The 18,259-nt window shown below is 53.7% G+C and overlaps 11 protein-coding genes across 11 annotated transcripts; 6 read left to right on the top strand and 5 right to left on the bottom strand.

The window, feature by feature from the left end:
- Window positions 1-51: 51 nt before the first annotated feature.
- On the top strand, window positions 52-930 carry KL911_002410 (uncharacterized protein; the record flags this gene model as incomplete). Its single annotated transcript, XM_043197477.1, has 1 exon — window positions 52-930. The coding sequence occupies one exon, from the start codon at window positions 52-54 to the stop codon at window positions 928-930; it is 879 nt and encodes a 292-aa protein (XP_043054690.1).
- Window positions 931-1,082: 152 nt separating this feature from the next.
- On the bottom strand, window positions 1,083-1,883 carry KL911_002411 (uncharacterized protein; the record flags this gene model as incomplete). Its single annotated transcript, XM_043197478.1, has 1 exon — window positions 1,083-1,883. One exon carries the CDS (start codon window positions 1,881-1,883, stop codon window positions 1,083-1,085), a length of 801 nt encoding a protein of 266 aa, XP_043054691.1.
- Window positions 1,884-1,937: 54 nt separating this feature from the next.
- Window positions 1,938-3,692, bottom strand: KL911_002412 (uncharacterized protein; the record flags this gene model as incomplete). Its single annotated transcript, XM_043197479.1, has 2 exons — window positions 1,938-3,535; window positions 3,605-3,692. The coding sequence occupies 2 exons, from the start codon at window positions 3,690-3,692 to the stop codon at window positions 1,938-1,940; spliced, it is 1,686 nt and encodes a 561-aa protein (XP_043054692.1).
- A 47-nt stretch (window positions 3,693-3,739) lies between these two features.
- KL911_002413 (uncharacterized protein) lies at window positions 3,740-5,287 on the bottom strand (the record flags this gene model as incomplete). Its single annotated transcript, XM_043197480.1, has 1 exon — window positions 3,740-5,287. The coding sequence occupies one exon, from the start codon at window positions 5,285-5,287 to the stop codon at window positions 3,740-3,742; it is 1,548 nt and encodes a 515-aa protein (XP_043054693.1).
- A 103-nt stretch (window positions 5,288-5,390) lies between these two features.
- KL911_002414 (uncharacterized protein) lies at window positions 5,391-6,947 on the bottom strand (the record flags this gene model as incomplete). The annotated part of the gene is made up of 1 exon (XM_043197481.1): window positions 5,391-6,947. The coding sequence occupies one exon, from the start codon at window positions 6,945-6,947 to the stop codon at window positions 5,391-5,393; it is 1,557 nt and encodes a 518-aa protein (XP_043054694.1).
- A 205-nt stretch (window positions 6,948-7,152) lies between these two features.
- Window positions 7,153-8,691, top strand: KL911_002415 (uncharacterized protein; the record flags this gene model as incomplete). The annotated part of the gene is made up of 1 exon (XM_043197482.1): window positions 7,153-8,691. The coding sequence occupies one exon, from the start codon at window positions 7,153-7,155 to the stop codon at window positions 8,689-8,691; it is 1,539 nt and encodes a 512-aa protein (XP_043054695.1).
- A 148-nt stretch (window positions 8,692-8,839) lies between these two features.
- KL911_002416 (uncharacterized protein) lies at window positions 8,840-9,861 on the top strand (the record flags this gene model as incomplete). Its single annotated transcript, XM_043197483.1, has 2 exons — window positions 8,840-9,679; window positions 9,835-9,861. 2 exons carry the CDS (start codon window positions 8,840-8,842, stop codon window positions 9,859-9,861), a joined length of 867 nt encoding a protein of 288 aa, XP_043054696.1.
- Window positions 9,862-10,132: 271 nt separating this feature from the next.
- Window positions 10,133-11,749, bottom strand: KL911_002417 (uncharacterized protein; the record flags this gene model as incomplete). The annotated part of the gene is made up of 1 exon (XM_043197484.1): window positions 10,133-11,749. The coding sequence occupies one exon, from the start codon at window positions 11,747-11,749 to the stop codon at window positions 10,133-10,135; it is 1,617 nt and encodes a 538-aa protein (XP_043054697.1).
- A 277-nt stretch (window positions 11,750-12,026) lies between these two features.
- On the top strand, window positions 12,027-13,835 carry KL911_002418 (uncharacterized protein; the record flags this gene model as incomplete). The annotated part of the gene is made up of 1 exon (XM_043197485.1): window positions 12,027-13,835. The coding sequence occupies one exon, from the start codon at window positions 12,027-12,029 to the stop codon at window positions 13,833-13,835; it is 1,809 nt and encodes a 602-aa protein (XP_043054698.1).
- Window positions 13,836-14,396: 561 nt separating this feature from the next.
- KL911_002419 (uncharacterized protein) lies at window positions 14,397-15,858 on the top strand (the record flags this gene model as incomplete). The annotated part of the gene is made up of 2 exons (XM_043197486.1): window positions 14,397-14,670; window positions 14,741-15,858. 2 exons carry the CDS (start codon window positions 14,397-14,399, stop codon window positions 15,856-15,858), a joined length of 1,392 nt encoding a protein of 463 aa, XP_043054699.1.
- A 554-nt stretch (window positions 15,859-16,412) lies between these two features.
- On the top strand, window positions 16,413-18,135 carry KL911_002420 (uncharacterized protein; the record flags this gene model as incomplete). The annotated part of the gene is made up of 2 exons (XM_043197488.1): window positions 16,413-16,571; window positions 16,735-18,135. The coding sequence occupies 2 exons, from the start codon at window positions 16,413-16,415 to the stop codon at window positions 18,133-18,135; spliced, it is 1,560 nt and encodes a 519-aa protein (XP_043054700.1).
- Window positions 18,136-18,259: the final 124 nt, after the last annotated feature.

The raw sequence follows: 18,259 nt of genomic DNA on the forward strand, positions 1-18,259 counted from the left end.
CTCTGCTGGGAATAGTACCACCAGCTTGGCTCTGTAGGTATTGAGCGTCGGATGTCTTCTCTGGTACGGCCTCACATAGAGGTTTTCGAAGAGGAGCACGCCCAGCACCATGAGAAAGCCAACGGGAATGGTGACGTACACTTTAGGCGACCGCCAGCGAATGCCTGCCTCTGTGAGACCGCAGATAATGAGCAGCAGGCCTCCGACAAGGAGGATGGCGCCGCCGTAGTTGAGGTACTTGGAGCTGAGCAGCTCGTGTTCTTTAGTTCTCTCAACGGGGACGACAATGAAGAAGAGCACGATGGAGGTGACGAAACTGATGGCGAACGAGAAATAGAAAAAGGCGCGGTAGCCAATGCTGGTGAGCGAGAACGCGCCACCCAGCACGACTCCGAGCCCGACCGATGCGGACAGAGCCAGCATCAGATAGTTGATAGCGGTGGCGAGCTTGGGGCCCTGGAAGTAGTTGCCGCAAATGCCCACGGCGCTGGGGATGAGCGAAGCTCCGGCGATGCCCTGGAGCGCACGGAACACAATGAGCGGGATGATGCTGCTGGTGATGACTGCGCAAATGAGGGTCATGATGGACATCACAAACAGCCCAATCGTGAACACCTTGTGCAAGCCATGGATGTCGCCCAACTTGCCAAAGAGCAGGATAAACGCGCCAAGCGTGAGGGCGTAGGCAGAAACCACCCAGGTGGAGTCGGCGGAGTTGGCTCCCAGCTCTTTCTGCAGACTCTCAGTCATGCTGAACCCGGCGGCAACATTGAGGTTGTCCATGGCGGTGCCCAGCAGGATGAAGCCGTATGCAAGCTTCTTGGACCGGTACTTGTCATCGACGAGGTTGCGCACTCTGAGCAGCGACGCGGTAGCAGAGCTAAGGAACTTCATTGCGGATTCTCAGAAAAATTCGCGGCTCTTATATAGCTATATGGGTGGAGCGCCGCAGTTAGCGTCTGACAAATCCATTTGCCACATCGCTGCAACACACAGGGCAGGAAGTGCCTGGCAATCTCTTGTTTTGAAGAAGAGATGGAAAACAATAAAGAAAACGCCGAGGAACAATGCACAAAATTTGTCTACAGCCTTCCGTGGAAAAGCTCCACCATGCACCTGCCGATTGCGATGCCGTCATTGGAAAGGCTCGAGTTTCGGCTCTTCGCGTCGTTGTACAGCGCATCGTCTACCTGGCCTGCTCTGCGCCGCGATTCGACTAGCACCTCGCCGCACGCCGTGGTGAACTCGGGATGGCCCTGGAACGTGAGCACCCGGTGCTTCTTGTATAGGCCCTGGCACCGGCACACAGCCGACGAACCTACGTTCATGTAGCTCGGCGGCAGATTTGCCGGGTTAGTCAGAACCTCGTCCTGGTGCATCTCCATCACAGTGAAATTATTTTCTCCTGAATTACTAATCAAGGGACGGAGATTTATCGCCGAGTTGATTTGCACCTGTGTGAGTCCCATTTCCCAGCCATGCGGACTGCGTCCCACGGCGAGCCCCAGAGCCGTCGCAACAAGCTGGTGTCCAAAACAAGAGGCTGTGATCGGGAACTCGTACTCCCGCAGACACATGCTCACAAACTCGCGCAGTCGGTTGATCCATGGTGAGCTGGCAAACGCGTCCGAACGAGAGCCCGTCAGGTACAGGCCCTGACAGCGTTGCAGCTCCTCGGCCGTCGGATACTCCATTTTGCTGATAACGTCGTACTTGCGGAAAGACGTGTCTGCCATGCCTGCAGCGCGGAAAAGCGCGATTGCCTGGTCGCCAAAATCGCCGAACTCCCTCAACACATCGATCGGCGTGTCGCACACCAGTATTGCCACAAACGCGTCGTCCATTGACTTCCTCGGTGCCAGGGCCTTATCTTTATATTCCATTTATTTCGGACCCATATCGCGCCTGCCTATTTGGGAAGCTTTTGTCTCTGCTGGTCACGTGACCAACAGAGCAGACAGCATCTCGTCCACCGAGACGTTGGCCTCGAAGCCCCTGTGCTTTGCTGGCGGGCTGTCTGTGCGGTACCGCTCCAGCAGCGGGCGCTCGCTGCCGTCCAGAGCCTCCAGCAGCGCAAGCGTCTGCGCCAGAAACAGCCGGCCGAGCCGCGCGCCGTCGCACTGCGCCAGGCCGTGCATCACGGCGAGCGCGTGGTCGATGTGGAACCGCGTGGTCTCATGCACGCCGAACGTCACATTGAACAGCACGAGCGTCGCCACGGCGCCATACAGATACTCCAAGTCGGAGCGGCCGCCCTGCACGAATTGGCCGCTCTCCCAGAGGCTCCAGAGACACCGCACGGTGTTCATGGAGGCCTGGAACGACGCATTGAGCAGAGAAAGCTGTGTGCTCGGGCAGTCGTGCAGGCTAATAAAGCCACGGCCGCGCTGTGCGACGGAAAGCTCGAGCAGCAGCGGGCGCACGGCGAGATTGAGGCCCTGGAAGTACTCCAGCATGATATTTGCCGTGGCGCGCGAATTGTGCACCTCCTTGAGACTGTAGTCGCAGTCGACACTCTCGTGCACGGCGCGCTTCCACCGCAGCAGACCCACCACCATCTCGCGCACCGTGGTTACACAGCTGGCGGGTCCCGGGTGCAGCTTACGTAAGACAGTGCTGTTGAGCTTGGTTACGGCGACCAGCTCGAGCTGCGGTTCTGGGTCTGGGAACACGAACGGGTGCTGGTGTTCGAAACGGGCAGTGCCGGGCAGCTCGCATCGGAGCACGTGGTCGCACAGGAGCACTGGCGAGCCGTGGGCCGCGGCAATGACGCGTTCCTGGACGTATATTGTCCAGAGCAGCCGGTGGCGGTGCTCTGTGGCAGCAGAGTGGTCCTGTTCGGCGTCACAGTGGTACTGATGCGTGAGGGCGAGACGCGCGGCTTGCGAAATATAACCAGCGGCGTCGAGACCGCGCGTCTGGAGGAGGAAGTAGCTGTACAGCAGCAGAGTCTCGAGGCCGTCGGTATCTGCGGCATTTTGGACTGTTCCCGAAGCCAGAAGCAGCCCAGACAACCGAACTGGAGCGGTGCACGATTTGGGGTTTTGGAATAGCTCGGAGAGGGCGAGGACGAGCTCGAGCTGGCAAATTGCAAGCGCGGTGGTGTGCGAGGCCAGGCTCTCGATCTCGTCGGCGTCGTATAACTCGTACAGCTTTTGTTTGAGCGCACCGCCGTTGAAGAAGTAGTAGCCGGCAGTGTACGCTTCAAACGCGTCGATGGCGGCGACGGCGTCGTTGTAGAAGGGCAGAAACACCTGTGCATCTGCGGCGCCAACGGCGACGTTGCAGATGTGGCCGATCTTGGACACGACAACGGCGATGCTGGTTATGGCTGCCGGGTTATCTTGCAAAAGCGCGCTGTGCAGCTCGGCGTCGACGAGACTGTGGCCCTTGCACGGTGCCGCGTCGTCGAGCAGCGCGCGCAGCCGCATGTTTTCGGCCGCGAGCTGGGCCGCGTGGTCGCGCATCTCCGCCACGGCAGACTCTTTGAGAAGCACCTTGCGCTCGGCCTGCTGGTACTCGCACTTCTTGCACGCTGCCGCGCACTGAGAGCAGGGGCCTCCGTTGCCGTCGCACTTCGCGTGCCGGCGGCGACAGCGCACACACGCCGGCTGGCCGCTGCGCTTGAGGGGCGCCCGTTTGGGCTTTTGAATAGAAAACTTGATTTGGCGAGTCTCCTTATTGAGCACCATAAAGAAAAAAGAAATAGTGCTTATCTTATCAATAAAAAAAAGTGTAACTAACTATTCATAGTTATATCCATACTGTTGGCCACGTTCAGACACTCATCGGCAAAATAATTTCCGCCCCACGCGGTCCCGCTGTGGTCGTGGCCGCCCGCCAGCGATGGCCGCTGCACGTCGCGGACATAACCGGCAATGCCCTCCTTCTTGAACATCCGCGCAAACTCATACACGTACATGTTGACGCCCTGAAGTGCGAAAATCGGCTGTGTCTGGAACACGATGCCCATCTCGGCAAGCCGCGCTGGCAGCTCGCACACTTCCTGCCACGTATAGCCGGCCGCTTCGTAGTCGAAACTGCCCGTGAAGCCGAACCCGAAACACCGTTCGCTGTCGACCGCACGCAGAGCCGTGTGGATCTCAACGATATCGCGCCAGACAGGCGTGTCCATGCGAGCCCACGTAGTGTCTGTAAGCGGCATGGCGGCGACGGCGCGCTCTATAACTGCCTGCGGACACGCCTTGTACAGGTATTGCCCGGCGCTGGTGCGGGCCACGTCCCAGTCGAAATAAATTTTGGTGGCCACCGTTTTCTTGGCAAACGCGCGCATCTCGTCCAGGCTCGGAGCGGGACGGGCTTCAAAAAGCCGGCAGAACTCTGTGTACTCCTCTGCCGTGGCTGCCTGCTCGACGGCCTCCGGGAACGTCATAACTTTCGCCTGCTCGAGCCACCGGGCACGCGCTGCTGCTGCGTTCTCACCCCTTTCGAGCGCACGGTTCATGGTCCCGATGAAAGACTCGATCCCGGCCACTGTGGCCCCCCGCACGTACTTGTGGTCCCGGGAGTCCACGACAGAAGTAATGAAGTCGGCGTGATAACAGTCTACGCGCGACATGAGCAGCATCTCGGATCCCAGCACGTCCAGCTGGAACCGTGCCGCAGTTAGCCGGCGCAGGTACTCGCTCAGCGGGACGACTGTGCGGCCTACTTTCTCGGTGAATTTCTTGAGCCCGATGGCCAGGTCGTCGTAGTGCACCATCGCCGTACCGGCCTCTGCAAACATCTTGGTTTGTTTCATGATGGCCGTCACGCTGCCAAAGCCCATGTCCCCGTCTGCCACCATCGGCAGCAGGTAGTCGTAGACTGGCAACTCTGCCTGTTCCGCCGCCAGACGGCCGAGATAGTAGGATTTTTGCCTGCGATCGTGGAATAACTGGGTCTTGAACAGCCGTGCCACTACTTTTGGCACCGTGTCGCTTGGATAGTCAGCGTGGTCGCGGCCAATTTCGTCTGCCACCTGCAGAGCAGACACGCCACCGGAAACGTAGACGGCCTCGATTCCGGCACGGGACATCTGCGACGCGGTGGCCGGGTCGACGCAGCCAAACGTGAGGAGTGGCGTACGTTCCTTGCGATGCTTATTTAGCAGCTCCCACAGCTTATTGCCCTGTGCAGACGAGACGTGGTCGATGTGCACGGAGTTGCGCATGGCGGCTACTTTTTCCGCCGGATACGGTCTCTGGAGGTGTTTCTGGCGGGGTGACTGCCAACGCTGCTTTATTTCGGACACGTCGGCCTCAAACTGTGCAATTAGGTTGCTCATTTTGCTACAAAAGGGGACAATAAGCTCGAGTTATATGTGTGTTATCTCCATTTCCTAAATAGGCAGGAGGAAGTGCTCTTCCTATCACCCTTGAAATCAGGACTCAGAATGGCAAAGTCACGTCAAGTGAGTCGGCTGCAAACATCTGGTCATCCGACAGTTTGGCGCCGCACCACGACGTTTCAAACCCGTCGGTGTTGTTCTTCTTGCAGAACTGAATAATGTCGCGGTCATAACCATAGATTCCCTCCCGCTTGAACATCTTGCCAAATTCAAAACTCATCATGTTCAAACCCTGGCACGCGTAGATTGGCTGCGTCTGGAATACGACGCCCAGTTTGGCAAGCTCCCAATGCAGGTTTTTGAGCTGCTCCTCAGTGAATCCGGCCGCGTAGTAGTCGTAGTTGCCAATATAACCAAACCCGTACGCTCTGCGGCTATCAATTGCCCGCAGTTTTTCGTGGAACTCCACAATCTCGTTCCATTTGGGAGCGTCCATGCGTGCCCAGGTAGTATCTGTCACAGGCAGTGCGGCAATGGCGCGGTCAATAACGTGCTCCAGCGTGTGCTTGAAGAAGTATTGGCCGTCCGTGGACCGTGCGGCCTCCCAGTCGAAAAAGACTGGCTTGGAAACCATCTTTGCAGCATGGGCCCTTCTCTCGGTTATACTCTTAAACTTGGAGTCCTTGAACAGAGCCATGTATTCCGCATACTCCTCTGGGGTGGCGACCTGCTCGACGGCCTCGTCAAAAGTCATCAGCCGCGCCTTCTCCAGCCACGCCTTGCGCGTGCTCCTGTAGTCGCGACCTTCCCGCTGGGCCTTCACCATCGTCTCCAACAGTGGCTCACACTCAGGGTTTGTCACGCCTTGTACATAACCGTGGTCACGTGGATCGATAACCGAGGTTATGTACTCGGCGTGCAACGAGTCCGCACGGCCCATGAGCAGCGTCTCGGCCCCCATGAGGTCCAGCTGGAACCTGGCGGCCGTGAGCCGCTTGAGGTACTCGCACGTAGGCACCACAGTTCTGCCCTCGCCGATCGTGAACCGTTTCATCCCGATGGCCAGGTCGTCAAGATGGAACATAGCCACGCCTGCCTCTACAAACTTCTTGGTGAGTTTCATGATTCCAGTGGTGCTGCCGAAACCCATATCGCCGTCGGCAATGAGAGGCACCAAATAGTCAATCTCTGGCGTGGCAGCAAGCTCCTCGGGAGTCATCAGAGACCGCAGATGGTTCTGGCGCCGGTCATGCCATAACTGCGAATTGACAAGTTTTTGCACCGTGTTGGGGACTGTGTCCCAGGGGTAGTCTGCCGTATCCATCGATGGCTCCGCCACATTGGAGAGACCACACACGGCCCCACTGACATAACCGATCTCTAGTCCTGCCTTGCACAGCTGGGACAGCAGAATCGGGTCGACTGCGCCGTAAGTGAGCAGGGGCTCCTGCTTGGCAATTTTATCTTCGAATAACTTCCACAGCTTGGTGGCCTGCTGTGAGGACACATGGTGGTTCAGCTCAATGGAGTTTCTCATTCTGGCAACATCGAGGGCCGAGTACGGCCGCCGGAGCCTGCTTTGTTTTTCAGACTTCCACCAATTCTCGACTTTTTCCACCTCCGCCTGGAGCCTCTTATCTCTAGTTGTCACGGTCATGATAACCCAACATGTTTCCTGCCCCAAACATTTATAACCAGCGTCAAGATAGGCCTGCTCCCCAAAGGGGTAATTTCGGATGTTTCCTCCAACGCATCACTTATCGCAAATATTGGGGTCGCAGATATCCAGATAGCAAGGGTGGCATACAGAGGGGCTGTCGGGGCCTATAAAAAGCACATGGCACCACCTAGGATCTGCAACGATGGCAGAGAAATTAGCAGGTAACGTGAGTGTCAAGGATGTCAGTATGGCCTCCGTCGAGGAGGCACCCTTCGAAGTGGTGGAAGAGGCTGACGACATTGGTGCCAAGTATGTCCACCTAATCAAGGATGGGTATACGAAAAAAGAGCTGCGCAAAGCCAGATGGAAGGTTGATCTCAACCTGGTGCCGTTTCTCTGGCTCAACGTCTCTATCGCAGCCATGGACAAAGTGACATCTGCTACAGCCGCTTTGTACGGGCTCAAGACCGACCTCCACTTGAAAGGCGACGAGTACAGCTGGATCGGCTCCTCGTTCTACTTTGGTTATCTTATTTTCTGTTTCCCAGCTGGCTGGTTATTGCAGAAATTCCCCGTTATAACTGTCGGATCGGTGTGCTTCATCCTATGGGGAATCATTCTGATTGGCTCTGGTTTTGCAAAGGCGTTTGTGCCAATGATTGTGAGTCGAGTGCTGCTTGGTGTTCTTGAGTCTCCCGTCGTGGCCATGACACTGCTGGTTATTTCTTCTTTTTACACCCGTGAAGACCAGCCGTTGAGAACTGGTCTGATGTACACAGGGCTGTCGACGCTGTTCACAGGGCCAATAGGTTACGCCGTCGGCGGTTATAAGCATGTCTCCTACTCGCCATGGAGAGCTTTCTACTGGATAACGGGCGCCATGTCCATTGGATGGGGAGTTATCATCTATTTCCTGCTCCCAAGCTCGCCTGCAAATTGCTTCTGGCTATCTGAAAAAGAGAAGGCCATAATTATCCACCAGGTGAAGAAGAATCAAACGGGTATCAAGTCTAAAAAGTGGAAGTGGGAACAGTTCAGAGAAGCCATGTTAGACCCAAAAGTCTGGGTTATGTTTTTCTTCCAGATTTTCATCTCAATTCCAAACGGTGGACTCACCAACTTCTCTCCGCTGATTGTGAAAGGCCTCGGATGGTCCTCACGTTATTCAGCGCTTCTGGGAACCGTCAATGGAGTTATGCAAACAGCTTCTTCCTGGTTCACCACATTCACGATTTTCTTTATCGAAAAGAAATGGCCCAACGCTAAATCCAGAGGTTTTGTCATGATTGGCTATCTGATCCCGGCCCTGATTTCCGCCGTCCTGCTCTACAAGCTTCCGTACACCAACTACAGAGGCCGTCTTGTTTCGCTTTATTTTTCGTTCTTTTATTTGGGCCCCTACATTGCCTCTTTGACCCTGATCCAGGCCAACACCGCCGGTTATACGAAGAAGGTCACGTGCAACGCTCTTTACTTCATTGCGTACTCTGTTTCCAACATTATCGGCCCACAGTTCTTCAAAGCCGACCAGGCTCCTTCTTATTCGCTGGGAATTGGCTCCATTTTCGGGGCGTACGCGTTGAGCATTTTCTCGCTGCTGCTGTACATGTTCCTATGTTATCGTGATAACTGCAGACGCGAGGAAAAAGATCCCGATGCCCTCCAAGTGGAGGACCATGAAGATACCGACTTTAAGGATCTCACTGATTTGCAAAACATCCACTTCCGGTACAAGTGGTAGAGATAGCCACACCTTTTAAATATGGATAGTTATGTTATCGAAACTTTATCGATTCAGGGTAATTCGGCTCTGGTATTCCTGTTTCCTGATTTGGACGCTGCAAAAGTATATATTTGGGTGCCATGGTCTCATGGTACCTTCACCTAAAATGCCACCCAAGTATAACTTCTTTAGAGGACACCCTTCGCCGTACTTGCTGCCAACAAGAGAGGTGCTGGACGCCACGACTAGCGTTTATAACCGTGTCATAGAAAATGAACACTGCTACGACGACGTTTCTAACAGGCACCCATTGCAATACGGTCTAGGCTTGGGAAACGAGGAGGTGAGACAGGCGATTGCAGACTGGAATAACCGCTGCTTTGAGATGGATGTGCGCTCTGAGGCAAACTGCATCAATCTGACTAACGGCGCCAGTTATGGAGTTATGAACATTCTTGCCCAAACCACCTCACCGCATAACGGTATAACCAGAAGAGCATTTTTGGTAACGCCTACATATTTTCTCATCAATTCCACTTTCATAGATGCTGGATTTGGGGGCAAGCTTACGGGCATTGAAGAGCTTTCCAACGGCCAGTTGGACTTGGACGAGTTTGCCAGCAAGCTGAAATATTACGACTCGCTCGTAGAGATAAAGCCACCAAGACCAGAAGATTTGGAAGCCATCCAGCACCCTTCGAAAATGCAAAAGAAGGTCTACAGATACGTTCTGTATTTGACGCCTACTTTTTCAAACCCTAGAGGAGGCACTCTGACGCTCTCTACAAGACACAAACTAATTGACTTGGCCAGAAAACACGATGTTTTGATTATTTGCGACGACGTGTACGATGTTCTCAACTATACGAGTGAGAAATTAGTTCCTCGTCTCGTTTATTGCGACAAGCAGACTTTGCCAGACACTGAAGGATACGGCAACACCGTTTCCAATGCAACGTTCTCGAAACTGGCCGGCCCGGGACTTCGTGTTGGCTGGCAAGAAACGGTGTCTCCAAAGCTGGTAATGCAGATACACTATGGTGGAGCGAATATTTCTGGTGGAGCTCCGTCCCACACAAACAGCGTTATAATTGGTGAAATGGTGAAAACGGGAGCAATGGACGATATCGTCAGTAAACTTTGCAAAGTGTACTCTGAGAGGGCGCTGGCGTTGAAAGAGGCTGTTGAAAAATACATGCCAAAGGGCACCAGACTGGATGGTGGCAATGGTGGCTACTTTGTTTGGATAACTTTACCGGATGGTTATAACTGTCGAGTTATATGTGAGATGGCAGCTAAACAAGGACTTGTCCTAGCCAACGGAGACCACTTCGAAGTTGTGGGAGATTCTCGTGGGTGGGGAGCGCAGACCGCACGCCTATCCATCAGTTTCTTATCCAAAACTGCTATCGTTGAGGGCATCAAGCTCTGGGGTGACATTTGTAAGACCTATAAGCAGTTATAAAGGTAGCAGATCTATCCCTGCCGCAAGCCATGTTTTGCCCGCCAGTATCTCTTCCAGCGACTCTCCGCTGGAACAGACAGCATTCGCTAGATTGACCACCATAGAGAAGCTGGAAGAATTATAAACTCCTTCAATTCCTTTCAGATAAGTTATGAATTCTTTGTGTTCGCAGGCAATCTGCATAACTGGCCATATCATGTGTGCTACCAATGGCAACGTTTTGTCCAGAGATGAGTACACATCTGCGAACTCCCATCCAATGTGGTCTATGATAGATCGGTGTTCCTTGTGCGGTCTCACGGTGCTTAGAAGTTTTGTCAGTATGGCCAATGACCAGCATTGGGCAATCTTGAGTCTCATCAGGTAATAACTTTTATCGGAATACTTGCTTGCCTTGGGCGGTTGCAAGTTATAGGAAACGTACATTCTGTAATCAGACAACTCTGTGCGCAGCTCACAGTAGAGTTTTCTGATCTCTGTACCCAGGAGCTTGTTGTGCTTGATTCCGTTGCGAAGATGGCATAACTTCGACATGCACACAAATAGCTGTCCTGGACACCCCGACTGCTCTTCTATATCCCTATCCAGGTTATACCAGCGGGGATTACAGTATGGTGTGCGACAATCCGGCGAAACAAGAGCAGAAACAGTGTCCCACCAGGCCATGCTTACACATAGGGTTTTGTTAGCCTGGCTGAGTTCCTGTGCCACGTTGAATGTGCTGTGTTCCACCAGCTGGGCAAATAACTTGAAAAACACTCTAGATAACCCAGAGCGGCCATTCTCCAGGATGCCGTATAGCACCTGAACGTATAACATGAAGCATACGAAGAAGACCGATTTTTTTGAGCTGAGGATGTTTGGGGATGCATCGTTGGCTTGGAAGTTGCTGTTCATGAGAGAGTTATGGATATTATTGTCTTGAATGAAGCGGAGAAGATAATCGAGTGTATTGTTGATATTCAAAGCGCCTTTTTCCAGTAGCTTACGTTTGGTGCCCGTGTCGTTGACCCAGCCGGCAAGATGCAATGCACCGAGAGACACAAAGCAACTTCTGACGATAGTTTTGTCGCAGTATTGAATAGCAGCTCCTGGCCACAATGGATTATAACTTGAAGATACCGACGGCAGTAGCCGGGTGAAAAAGTGCTTCACGATCGTCACATCGTCGGTATAGTTTGAGGGGGTCCCATATAAATCTAGCGATCTGTAAATTCGCTCCAGTAGATAGTTTCCTTGACTATCCATAAGTTGTGATAACTCAGGTAGCGGCGACTCTTGTCGCGATGGAGGCTCCATGATCTGTTTCAGCTTTGTGTAGAAGTAGTCTTGATCGTTTTCGATCTTGCGCATTGCTGTCACCATTTCCGCTTCTCGGGATCTTTTTGCTCTAGACAAATGTGGAGTTATTGTTGTACCCCCGTCAGGTTTCTGAAATAATTCGGTTTCGGGAATCATTTCTGCAAGAATACGAGGTTTGGGTACCGGTACAGTTTGTGGTAGCCGCTGTGATGAAAGTTGCGTGGGGGAAGACGATAGGTTCCTGTCTTTAGAGATTGGACTCTCCACGTGCTCCATGGGGGACATCATGTATTGCCTATTCGGAGTCATGAGGAGCTTTTATTTTTGCAAATTGAAGCCTTTGAATTTTCATCGGAACTGTTATCTCTGAAAATCGTTATCTTTGATTATCGTAGGCGGGCATGGCCGTGGTTATTTAAATGAGGATTTTGCTGTTAAAAAGTAATGGCTCTTGGTTTAGAAGCCTGTCTTGCACACCCTCTGCGACTGTCCTCTGCCTCGCAAGCAGAGTTCGGAGATCCTCGAAATTATACTTGATTCGGAAAATATATGCATGAAAAATAGATAACGAAAATAACCATCAGTTATGTCTACGGGAGAGGGCCAGGGGAGTCGCAAACGGCAAAAGAAGGAGTCCAGAGCATGTACAAGTTGCAGAAAGCGAAGGGTAAAGTGTAACTTTGAAATCCCATGTAATCGCTGCATAGATCGCAACCGGGCAAGCCTGTGCACTCGAGACCCAGACGCGGAATTGGAGCAGGTAGATCAAGAGTTAGACGTTCTGCAGGAAAACAGAATACTTAGGAATAAGGTAGCCGAGCTAGAGGAACTGATTTTGCAGGCCAGGAGCCAGCAAGACTCCGATGAAAGCACACAAACCCCTGAAATTGAGCCAATCGAGGATAATAGCTGGAGTTATTACGTTCAGGCAATTGCGTCTGCAAAACAGATTTCTCTAGGCTGGCTAAGCGAGGAGACAAGACTTGCAGACACGGAGGACTGGCTGCCGGCCAATAACGAGGAGCTGACAGCGGAATACGAGGATGTGTGGTGCTACTACTACAGAAAGGTCAAAGGCATAGAAAAGCACGTTTTGGAGAGAATACTGCAGGAAGCACGCAACGTCTCGTTCTTGTATAACGTGATAGATTGGGACAAGTTCTGGACGGAATATAACGAACACTGGGAAACTGAAGCAGAACCACATATTGCACCTTTCTACTCGAAAGACAAACGCAAGTATCTCTTTATGTGCCAGTATTACCTGTTGTTGTGCATTGGGCTATACTACTCTGATGATGGTCTCCAGCAAGAAATAAAATGTTCAAGCGAGGAGTGGGGGCTGCTCCCCAAAATGTTCTTCTCGTGTGCTTTCCAGTGTTTGATGCGAGGACGGATTCTCACCTACCCGGATGTGATGTCTATACAGTGTTTCTGCCTATTGAGACTATGTTCTCCGATGCTGGGCGGTTACAACCTGCAGAATTGTTTGCTCAAAGTTATGTGCTACCACGCACGGCAGCTGGAGCTGGACAAGATGTCTGCCTCGGACGACAGGATCAAGATCTTGTGCTGGTGGTCGCTGGTTATTATCGACTGGCACGACTCGGAGTTCCGCCTCTCTTCCATCCCCCTGAACAGCTTCTCCACGCCACTGCCTGACAAATATATTAGCGCTAAGAAAATCAACGAGCACAGCTACTACCATCTGTTCAACGCGCGGATTGCACTCATCAAAAAACAATACTACTGTAACCCATCCCCATCGCTCGACCAACTTATAACTGCAGAGGCAGAGCTGCACGAGCTCGAGATGGAGCAGGTGTCCGACCTCGACCAATTTTCCTCTAGCATGTCGTCGCGTTATATCAGATTTATAATCAGGTACATTCTGCTGTACGAGAAACTTGCCATTTGCTGCAAAATCGCCTCCTGCATAACCAAATCTGAGTGGCTCCAGAAATACCATCGCCGGTGCTTTGCGCATGCTGACCAGCTCGTCCGCATCTACCTGTCTCCGGACACCCCCATAGCATATAAAAAGCCGTGGTTTATGGCCGACATGACGGTATCGGCAGCGGTGTTTCTTCTGGTAGACGCGTTCTTCAACGAGCACGCCATTTGTACACAGGAAAAAGCTGTTGGGGTGGCCCGACAGCTTGTGGCCGCGCTGACCTCGTTTTCGCAACTGATCCGACCGGCTTTACGTGGGGCCCAGGTTATTGAAAACCTGGTTGATTATTTGACTCGAGATGCCAGCAGAATGGCCAGAAACATTGCCGGGCCTAGCTCGTCTCCTGTCCATCACAGCGGGCTCTTTGAGAATCCTTGGCACGAGCTGCTGCACACGTTTCGCGAAACGCCTTCGCCCCGCGATTACAAGTCACCCGCCTAACTTGCCAACACCGCGAACTTGGCTACCACTCCACAACCGTGGCCACAACGGAAAAACGCAGGAATTAATCCAAATCGTCAGTAAAAGCACACATTTGGGTTCTCTTCCCCCCGCCCAACGCCAGTCACCTACAAAGCCATTGTTTGCGCGAGTCTGGCCTACTGCTGACCATTGATGACTATGAGCTCTCAAAACCGATGGCAGGAACTGTCGTCGCCGAAACGCTTTAGCTCCTAAAATCAAAAGAATCAAAGAGCTCGTCGTAGCCAAAGCCCCTATCCCCATCGCATGTCTGCCATTAGTTCCAGGAAACGAGGGGACATCGACTCTGTCTTTGCGAGCAGCAGCTTGCAGGTGGACAGCTGGGTTGTCTTGGCTCACTGGCCTTCTCGAAAGAAGCCTGGTGGAGCTCTCCAGTAAGCAAGTTGCGGGAGCCACACCTTCCGAGGAGCTGGCAGAGCTTAAATACAAGAAGGGTGGCTATCTGCCGGAGTACGCGCTCGAATACAGGGATAACTGCTGCCGTCCTACAGAGCTATCTGTCGCATCCGCTAAAGTACGATGTACACAAGAGACGGGGCCAAGGACCTGACCATGCTGGCGGTACGTGGCACGCTTGAACACTGGGCTGTGCGCAGGAGCCAAACTTCTGCCTCTCAACAGCTTGAGACTTGTTCCGCTAGCTGCGGCGGCCTCGTTGTGCTGGAGTTGGCTGCAGACGCAAGGTTACATAAGCACACGCATGGAAAACGGCGACTGCTGATTATCGAAGATAACATATTTACGCGATGTAGAACCAGATTCTCTCCAGAAAGTTCTTTGGCTGTGGCGGCACGTACTCGGCGGCCTCCTTCTCGATCTGCTCAAGGCCAGAAATACAATCGATCTCCTCCGGTGGAGCGAAGAGCTTGAAGTTTCTGAACCACAGCATGTGTCCCACATAGAGCACAACCACAATAGGCAGCGTGATGTATGCGGCGAAAAAGTCGGCGGCATTAAAGTCGAAAAACACACCGTAACCGTTGGTGATGGTGATGACAATAAAGAAGCCCGCGCAGAGGTAGGCCCCAGCTTTCTGCAATGGCGGTCTGAACACGATCTTGTCGTCGAGGCCGTGGTACGCAATGGCCTTTCTGAAGTGGAGGTAGGTGAGCGACACGAAAATCCACGAGATGAAGCCGGAAATCGTGCAGATGTTGGTGAGCCAGGTGAACACTTTGGCGGACGAGTTGGAGCAGTTGAGGAACGCGAGCAGGGCGATGGCTCCTGTGAGAGCGACCGAGTAGATTGGCACGCCGTTTCTGGTGCAGCGGGCGAAGATAGCCGGCACCTCTCCGTTGCAGGCCAGCGAGTGCAAGCTTCTGGTAGCGGCGAAAAACTGCGAGTTACCGCACGAGTACGCCGACGTGAGGATGGCGGCGTTGACGATGTGGTTGAGCACCTTGATTCCGGCGTTCTGGATGCCGATCACGTACGGCGAGCCGGCGGCACTGCTGGCTCCCGAGTTGACGGCGTCCATGAGCCGTGGGTCGTTCGAGCCAACGATAACGCCGACCACAATCACGCCGACGACGTAGAAGAAGGCGAGTCTGTAGATGAACCTCTTGCAGGCCTTTGGCAGGTTCGACCTTGGGGCCTCGGCCTCGGCGGCACACGCGGTGATCAGCTCCGGGCTGAGAACGAAAGCAAACGCGCTCTTGACGATTCCTGTCCAGCACGCGAGGAACTTGCCGGTGTTGCCGGGAGCAAGGTGCTCAACAAAGGCGCCTGGGTGTTTCCAGTAGTGGAAACCGAGCACGCCGTGCGAGGCAGGCGCTCCGCCGAAGAAAATGACGATTCCCACGATAATCAGGCCGATGATGGTGATGATCTTGATGGACGAGATCCAGAACTCGACCTCGCCGAAGAACTTCACCGCACAGAAGTTGAGCACCACGCACGAGACCCAGAAGATCGAGATGAAGATGGCCACGTTGGCGTCGGTCCAGTACTGGATCACAAAAGCAGCGGCGGTCATTTCTGAGGGCGCAATCAGCGCCTGGGCGTAGTAGAGGTTCAGGCCGGCAGCAAACGCAAACGACTTGTTGCCCGTGTAGCGCTCGCACAGAGCGTGCATCGTGGACTGGCCGGATATCGGGATAAACGACACCATTTCGCCGAGCTGGTTCATGATGCACCACACGAAGAAAGACAGAATCAGATAGCCGACCAGCAGGCCTGCAGGTCCGCACGTCGCCAGCGTCGAGCCGGTACCGACGAAGATACCCGTGCCGATGGCTCCACCGAGCGCGATCAGCTGGACGTGTCTGCTCTTGAGACCGCGGTGGACCTCTGTGCACTGCTCTTTCTCGGACGCCACCTCCACGGTGAAGAGGAAGTTGGACTTGCTACCGTCAGCACTGGTTTTTTCCGGGGCTTCAGACATTGGTTGGTGGTCAGGAGGAAAGCGAAACGGTGGTATATATGCGTTTAATCCAGGACATATAATGTGCGCTGCAGAGATAAGAGCTTGCAGATAAGAGCTTGCAGATAAGAGCTTCGCGGCTGATAGCAGCTACGGCATTTAACGAGACTGTCATGGCTGACGTGCAGCCGTCTGCGCAGAACTTTGGGAAGTCTCCGCGAGGGAGGCTTATCGGGAGCGAGCCCTGGATGGCGCCATTGCCCAAAATCAGCTGCCTAGAAAAATATTACATACGCCTGGCGTCGCAGGACCCTAGAGATAAGCCCTGTCACGTGCGAGTGCCGCATGGGCGGCACAGCGGGCGCACCACTCGACCACGCCTCGCACCTACCACGTCTGAGGAAGTGAAAGTCTTATCTGAAAAGTCCATACGTAAAAAGCAAAATTAATCGCAACGGGCCGCCGGGGCGCTGCTTAATTTTTCTCCGTGTCGAGTCTCTCGAGCTGCGTGACCTCTGCGACGGTGTCGTCCAGGCGGTAGTGCACCTCGCCGTCGAATTTCTTGTCGATCTCCTCCAGCGTCAGGCCCTTGACCTCGACAAACGTCCACCAGATAATCACCGCCTGCGCAAGATTGTACACGCCGTTGATCATGTAGTACTTCCACGAGATGTGGTCGAGCGCGATCGGGATCACGTACTGGTTGAAGAAGCCGAACCCGAACGTGACGACCTGCGAGAACGCCATGCCCTTCGTCCGGATACTGTAGTTGACAATTTCGACCGGGTACGACACGCACAGCGGCGTGTAGCTGAACGAGTACGTGCCGCTGAACAGGAACACCATGAAGATCAGCGCGTTGGTGGCGTTGACGTTGGTTCCGTCCGCGTAGTACTTCTGGACTGCTCCCATGATGAACAGACACACGCCCATGAGCACCGTGGACCACAGCAGGATGAACACCCGGCCAAGCCCTTCGGTCAAGTACGAGCCGGCGCACGCAAAGAACAGGTTCGAGATCTGCAGACCGAGGTTCAGCACGATCTGCCGTCTCGTGGACGTGTAGCCGGCGTTCTCGAGGAACAGCCCCAGATAGGTGCCCACGATGTTGCTTCCGGTGAGCTGCGAGGCCACGCCCATCCAGAAAATGATCCACAGTCTCCAGCGGTTGCCTCTGGTCTTCAGCATGGCCACCCAGCCGATCTTGTTCTCCTTCTCGTAGCGCAAGACCTGCTTGATTTCCTCGAACTCGAGCGCCACCAGCGGAGTCTCCTCGCCGTTGCCGTGGTAGTTTTTCAGAATTTGCAGGGCCTCGTCTTCGCGGTCGGTGTAAACGAGGAACCGCGGCGTCTCTGGGATGAACGCCAGCAGCGGCAGACACAGCACGGACGGCGCGATCTGCCACAGCGAGATGCCTCTCCAGGCCCAACTGGAATTTTCGGTGTAAGTACCGAGCGAAATGCCGGTGGTAATTATCGCCGCCAGATACCAGCTGGCCATGTACATACCGGCGAACAGACCGCGGTGCTGCGGTTTGACCATCTCGGCAACGTACGTGGGGGCGCTCACCGCGTTGATGGTGACGGCCACGCCGATAATTATGCGGCCAATGACGAACATGGCCCTGTTGCGGGCCCCGGTCTGCAAGCCCACGCCCAGAAACGTCAGCACCGCAGCGATGAACATGCCCCCCTTACGCCCCACGCGGCGAATATCGATCAGCTGAGCAGCAAAAAAACCTCCGAAAACAGAGCCGATGTTGATGGCGGCGGAAAAAAGCCCCTCCATGTTGGAGTCCAGGTCGAAAAATTCCAGATACTGGTCGATCATGTTGAGGTTGGTCATCATGCTCTGGTCCACGCCCATGGTGCACCCGTTGATGATGGCGCACGCTAGCGCGATGGCCATGAGCTTGGTACTATTAACACTCCTGGTGCCCATTATCTTTGACATATTTAAAAAATAACCAAGCAATAGAAAATGATGCGATAAATATAAAAAAATGTTTCACCCTAAAGGA

Source organism: Ogataea haglerorum, assembly GCF_019207285.1.
Source record: "Ogataea haglerorum isolate 81-453-3 chromosome Unknown 81-453-3_NODE_6_length_583072_cov_95.821986, whole genome shotgun sequence".
Classification (NCBI taxonomy): Eukaryota; Fungi; Ascomycota; class Pichiomycetes; order Pichiales; family Pichiaceae; genus Ogataea; species Ogataea haglerorum.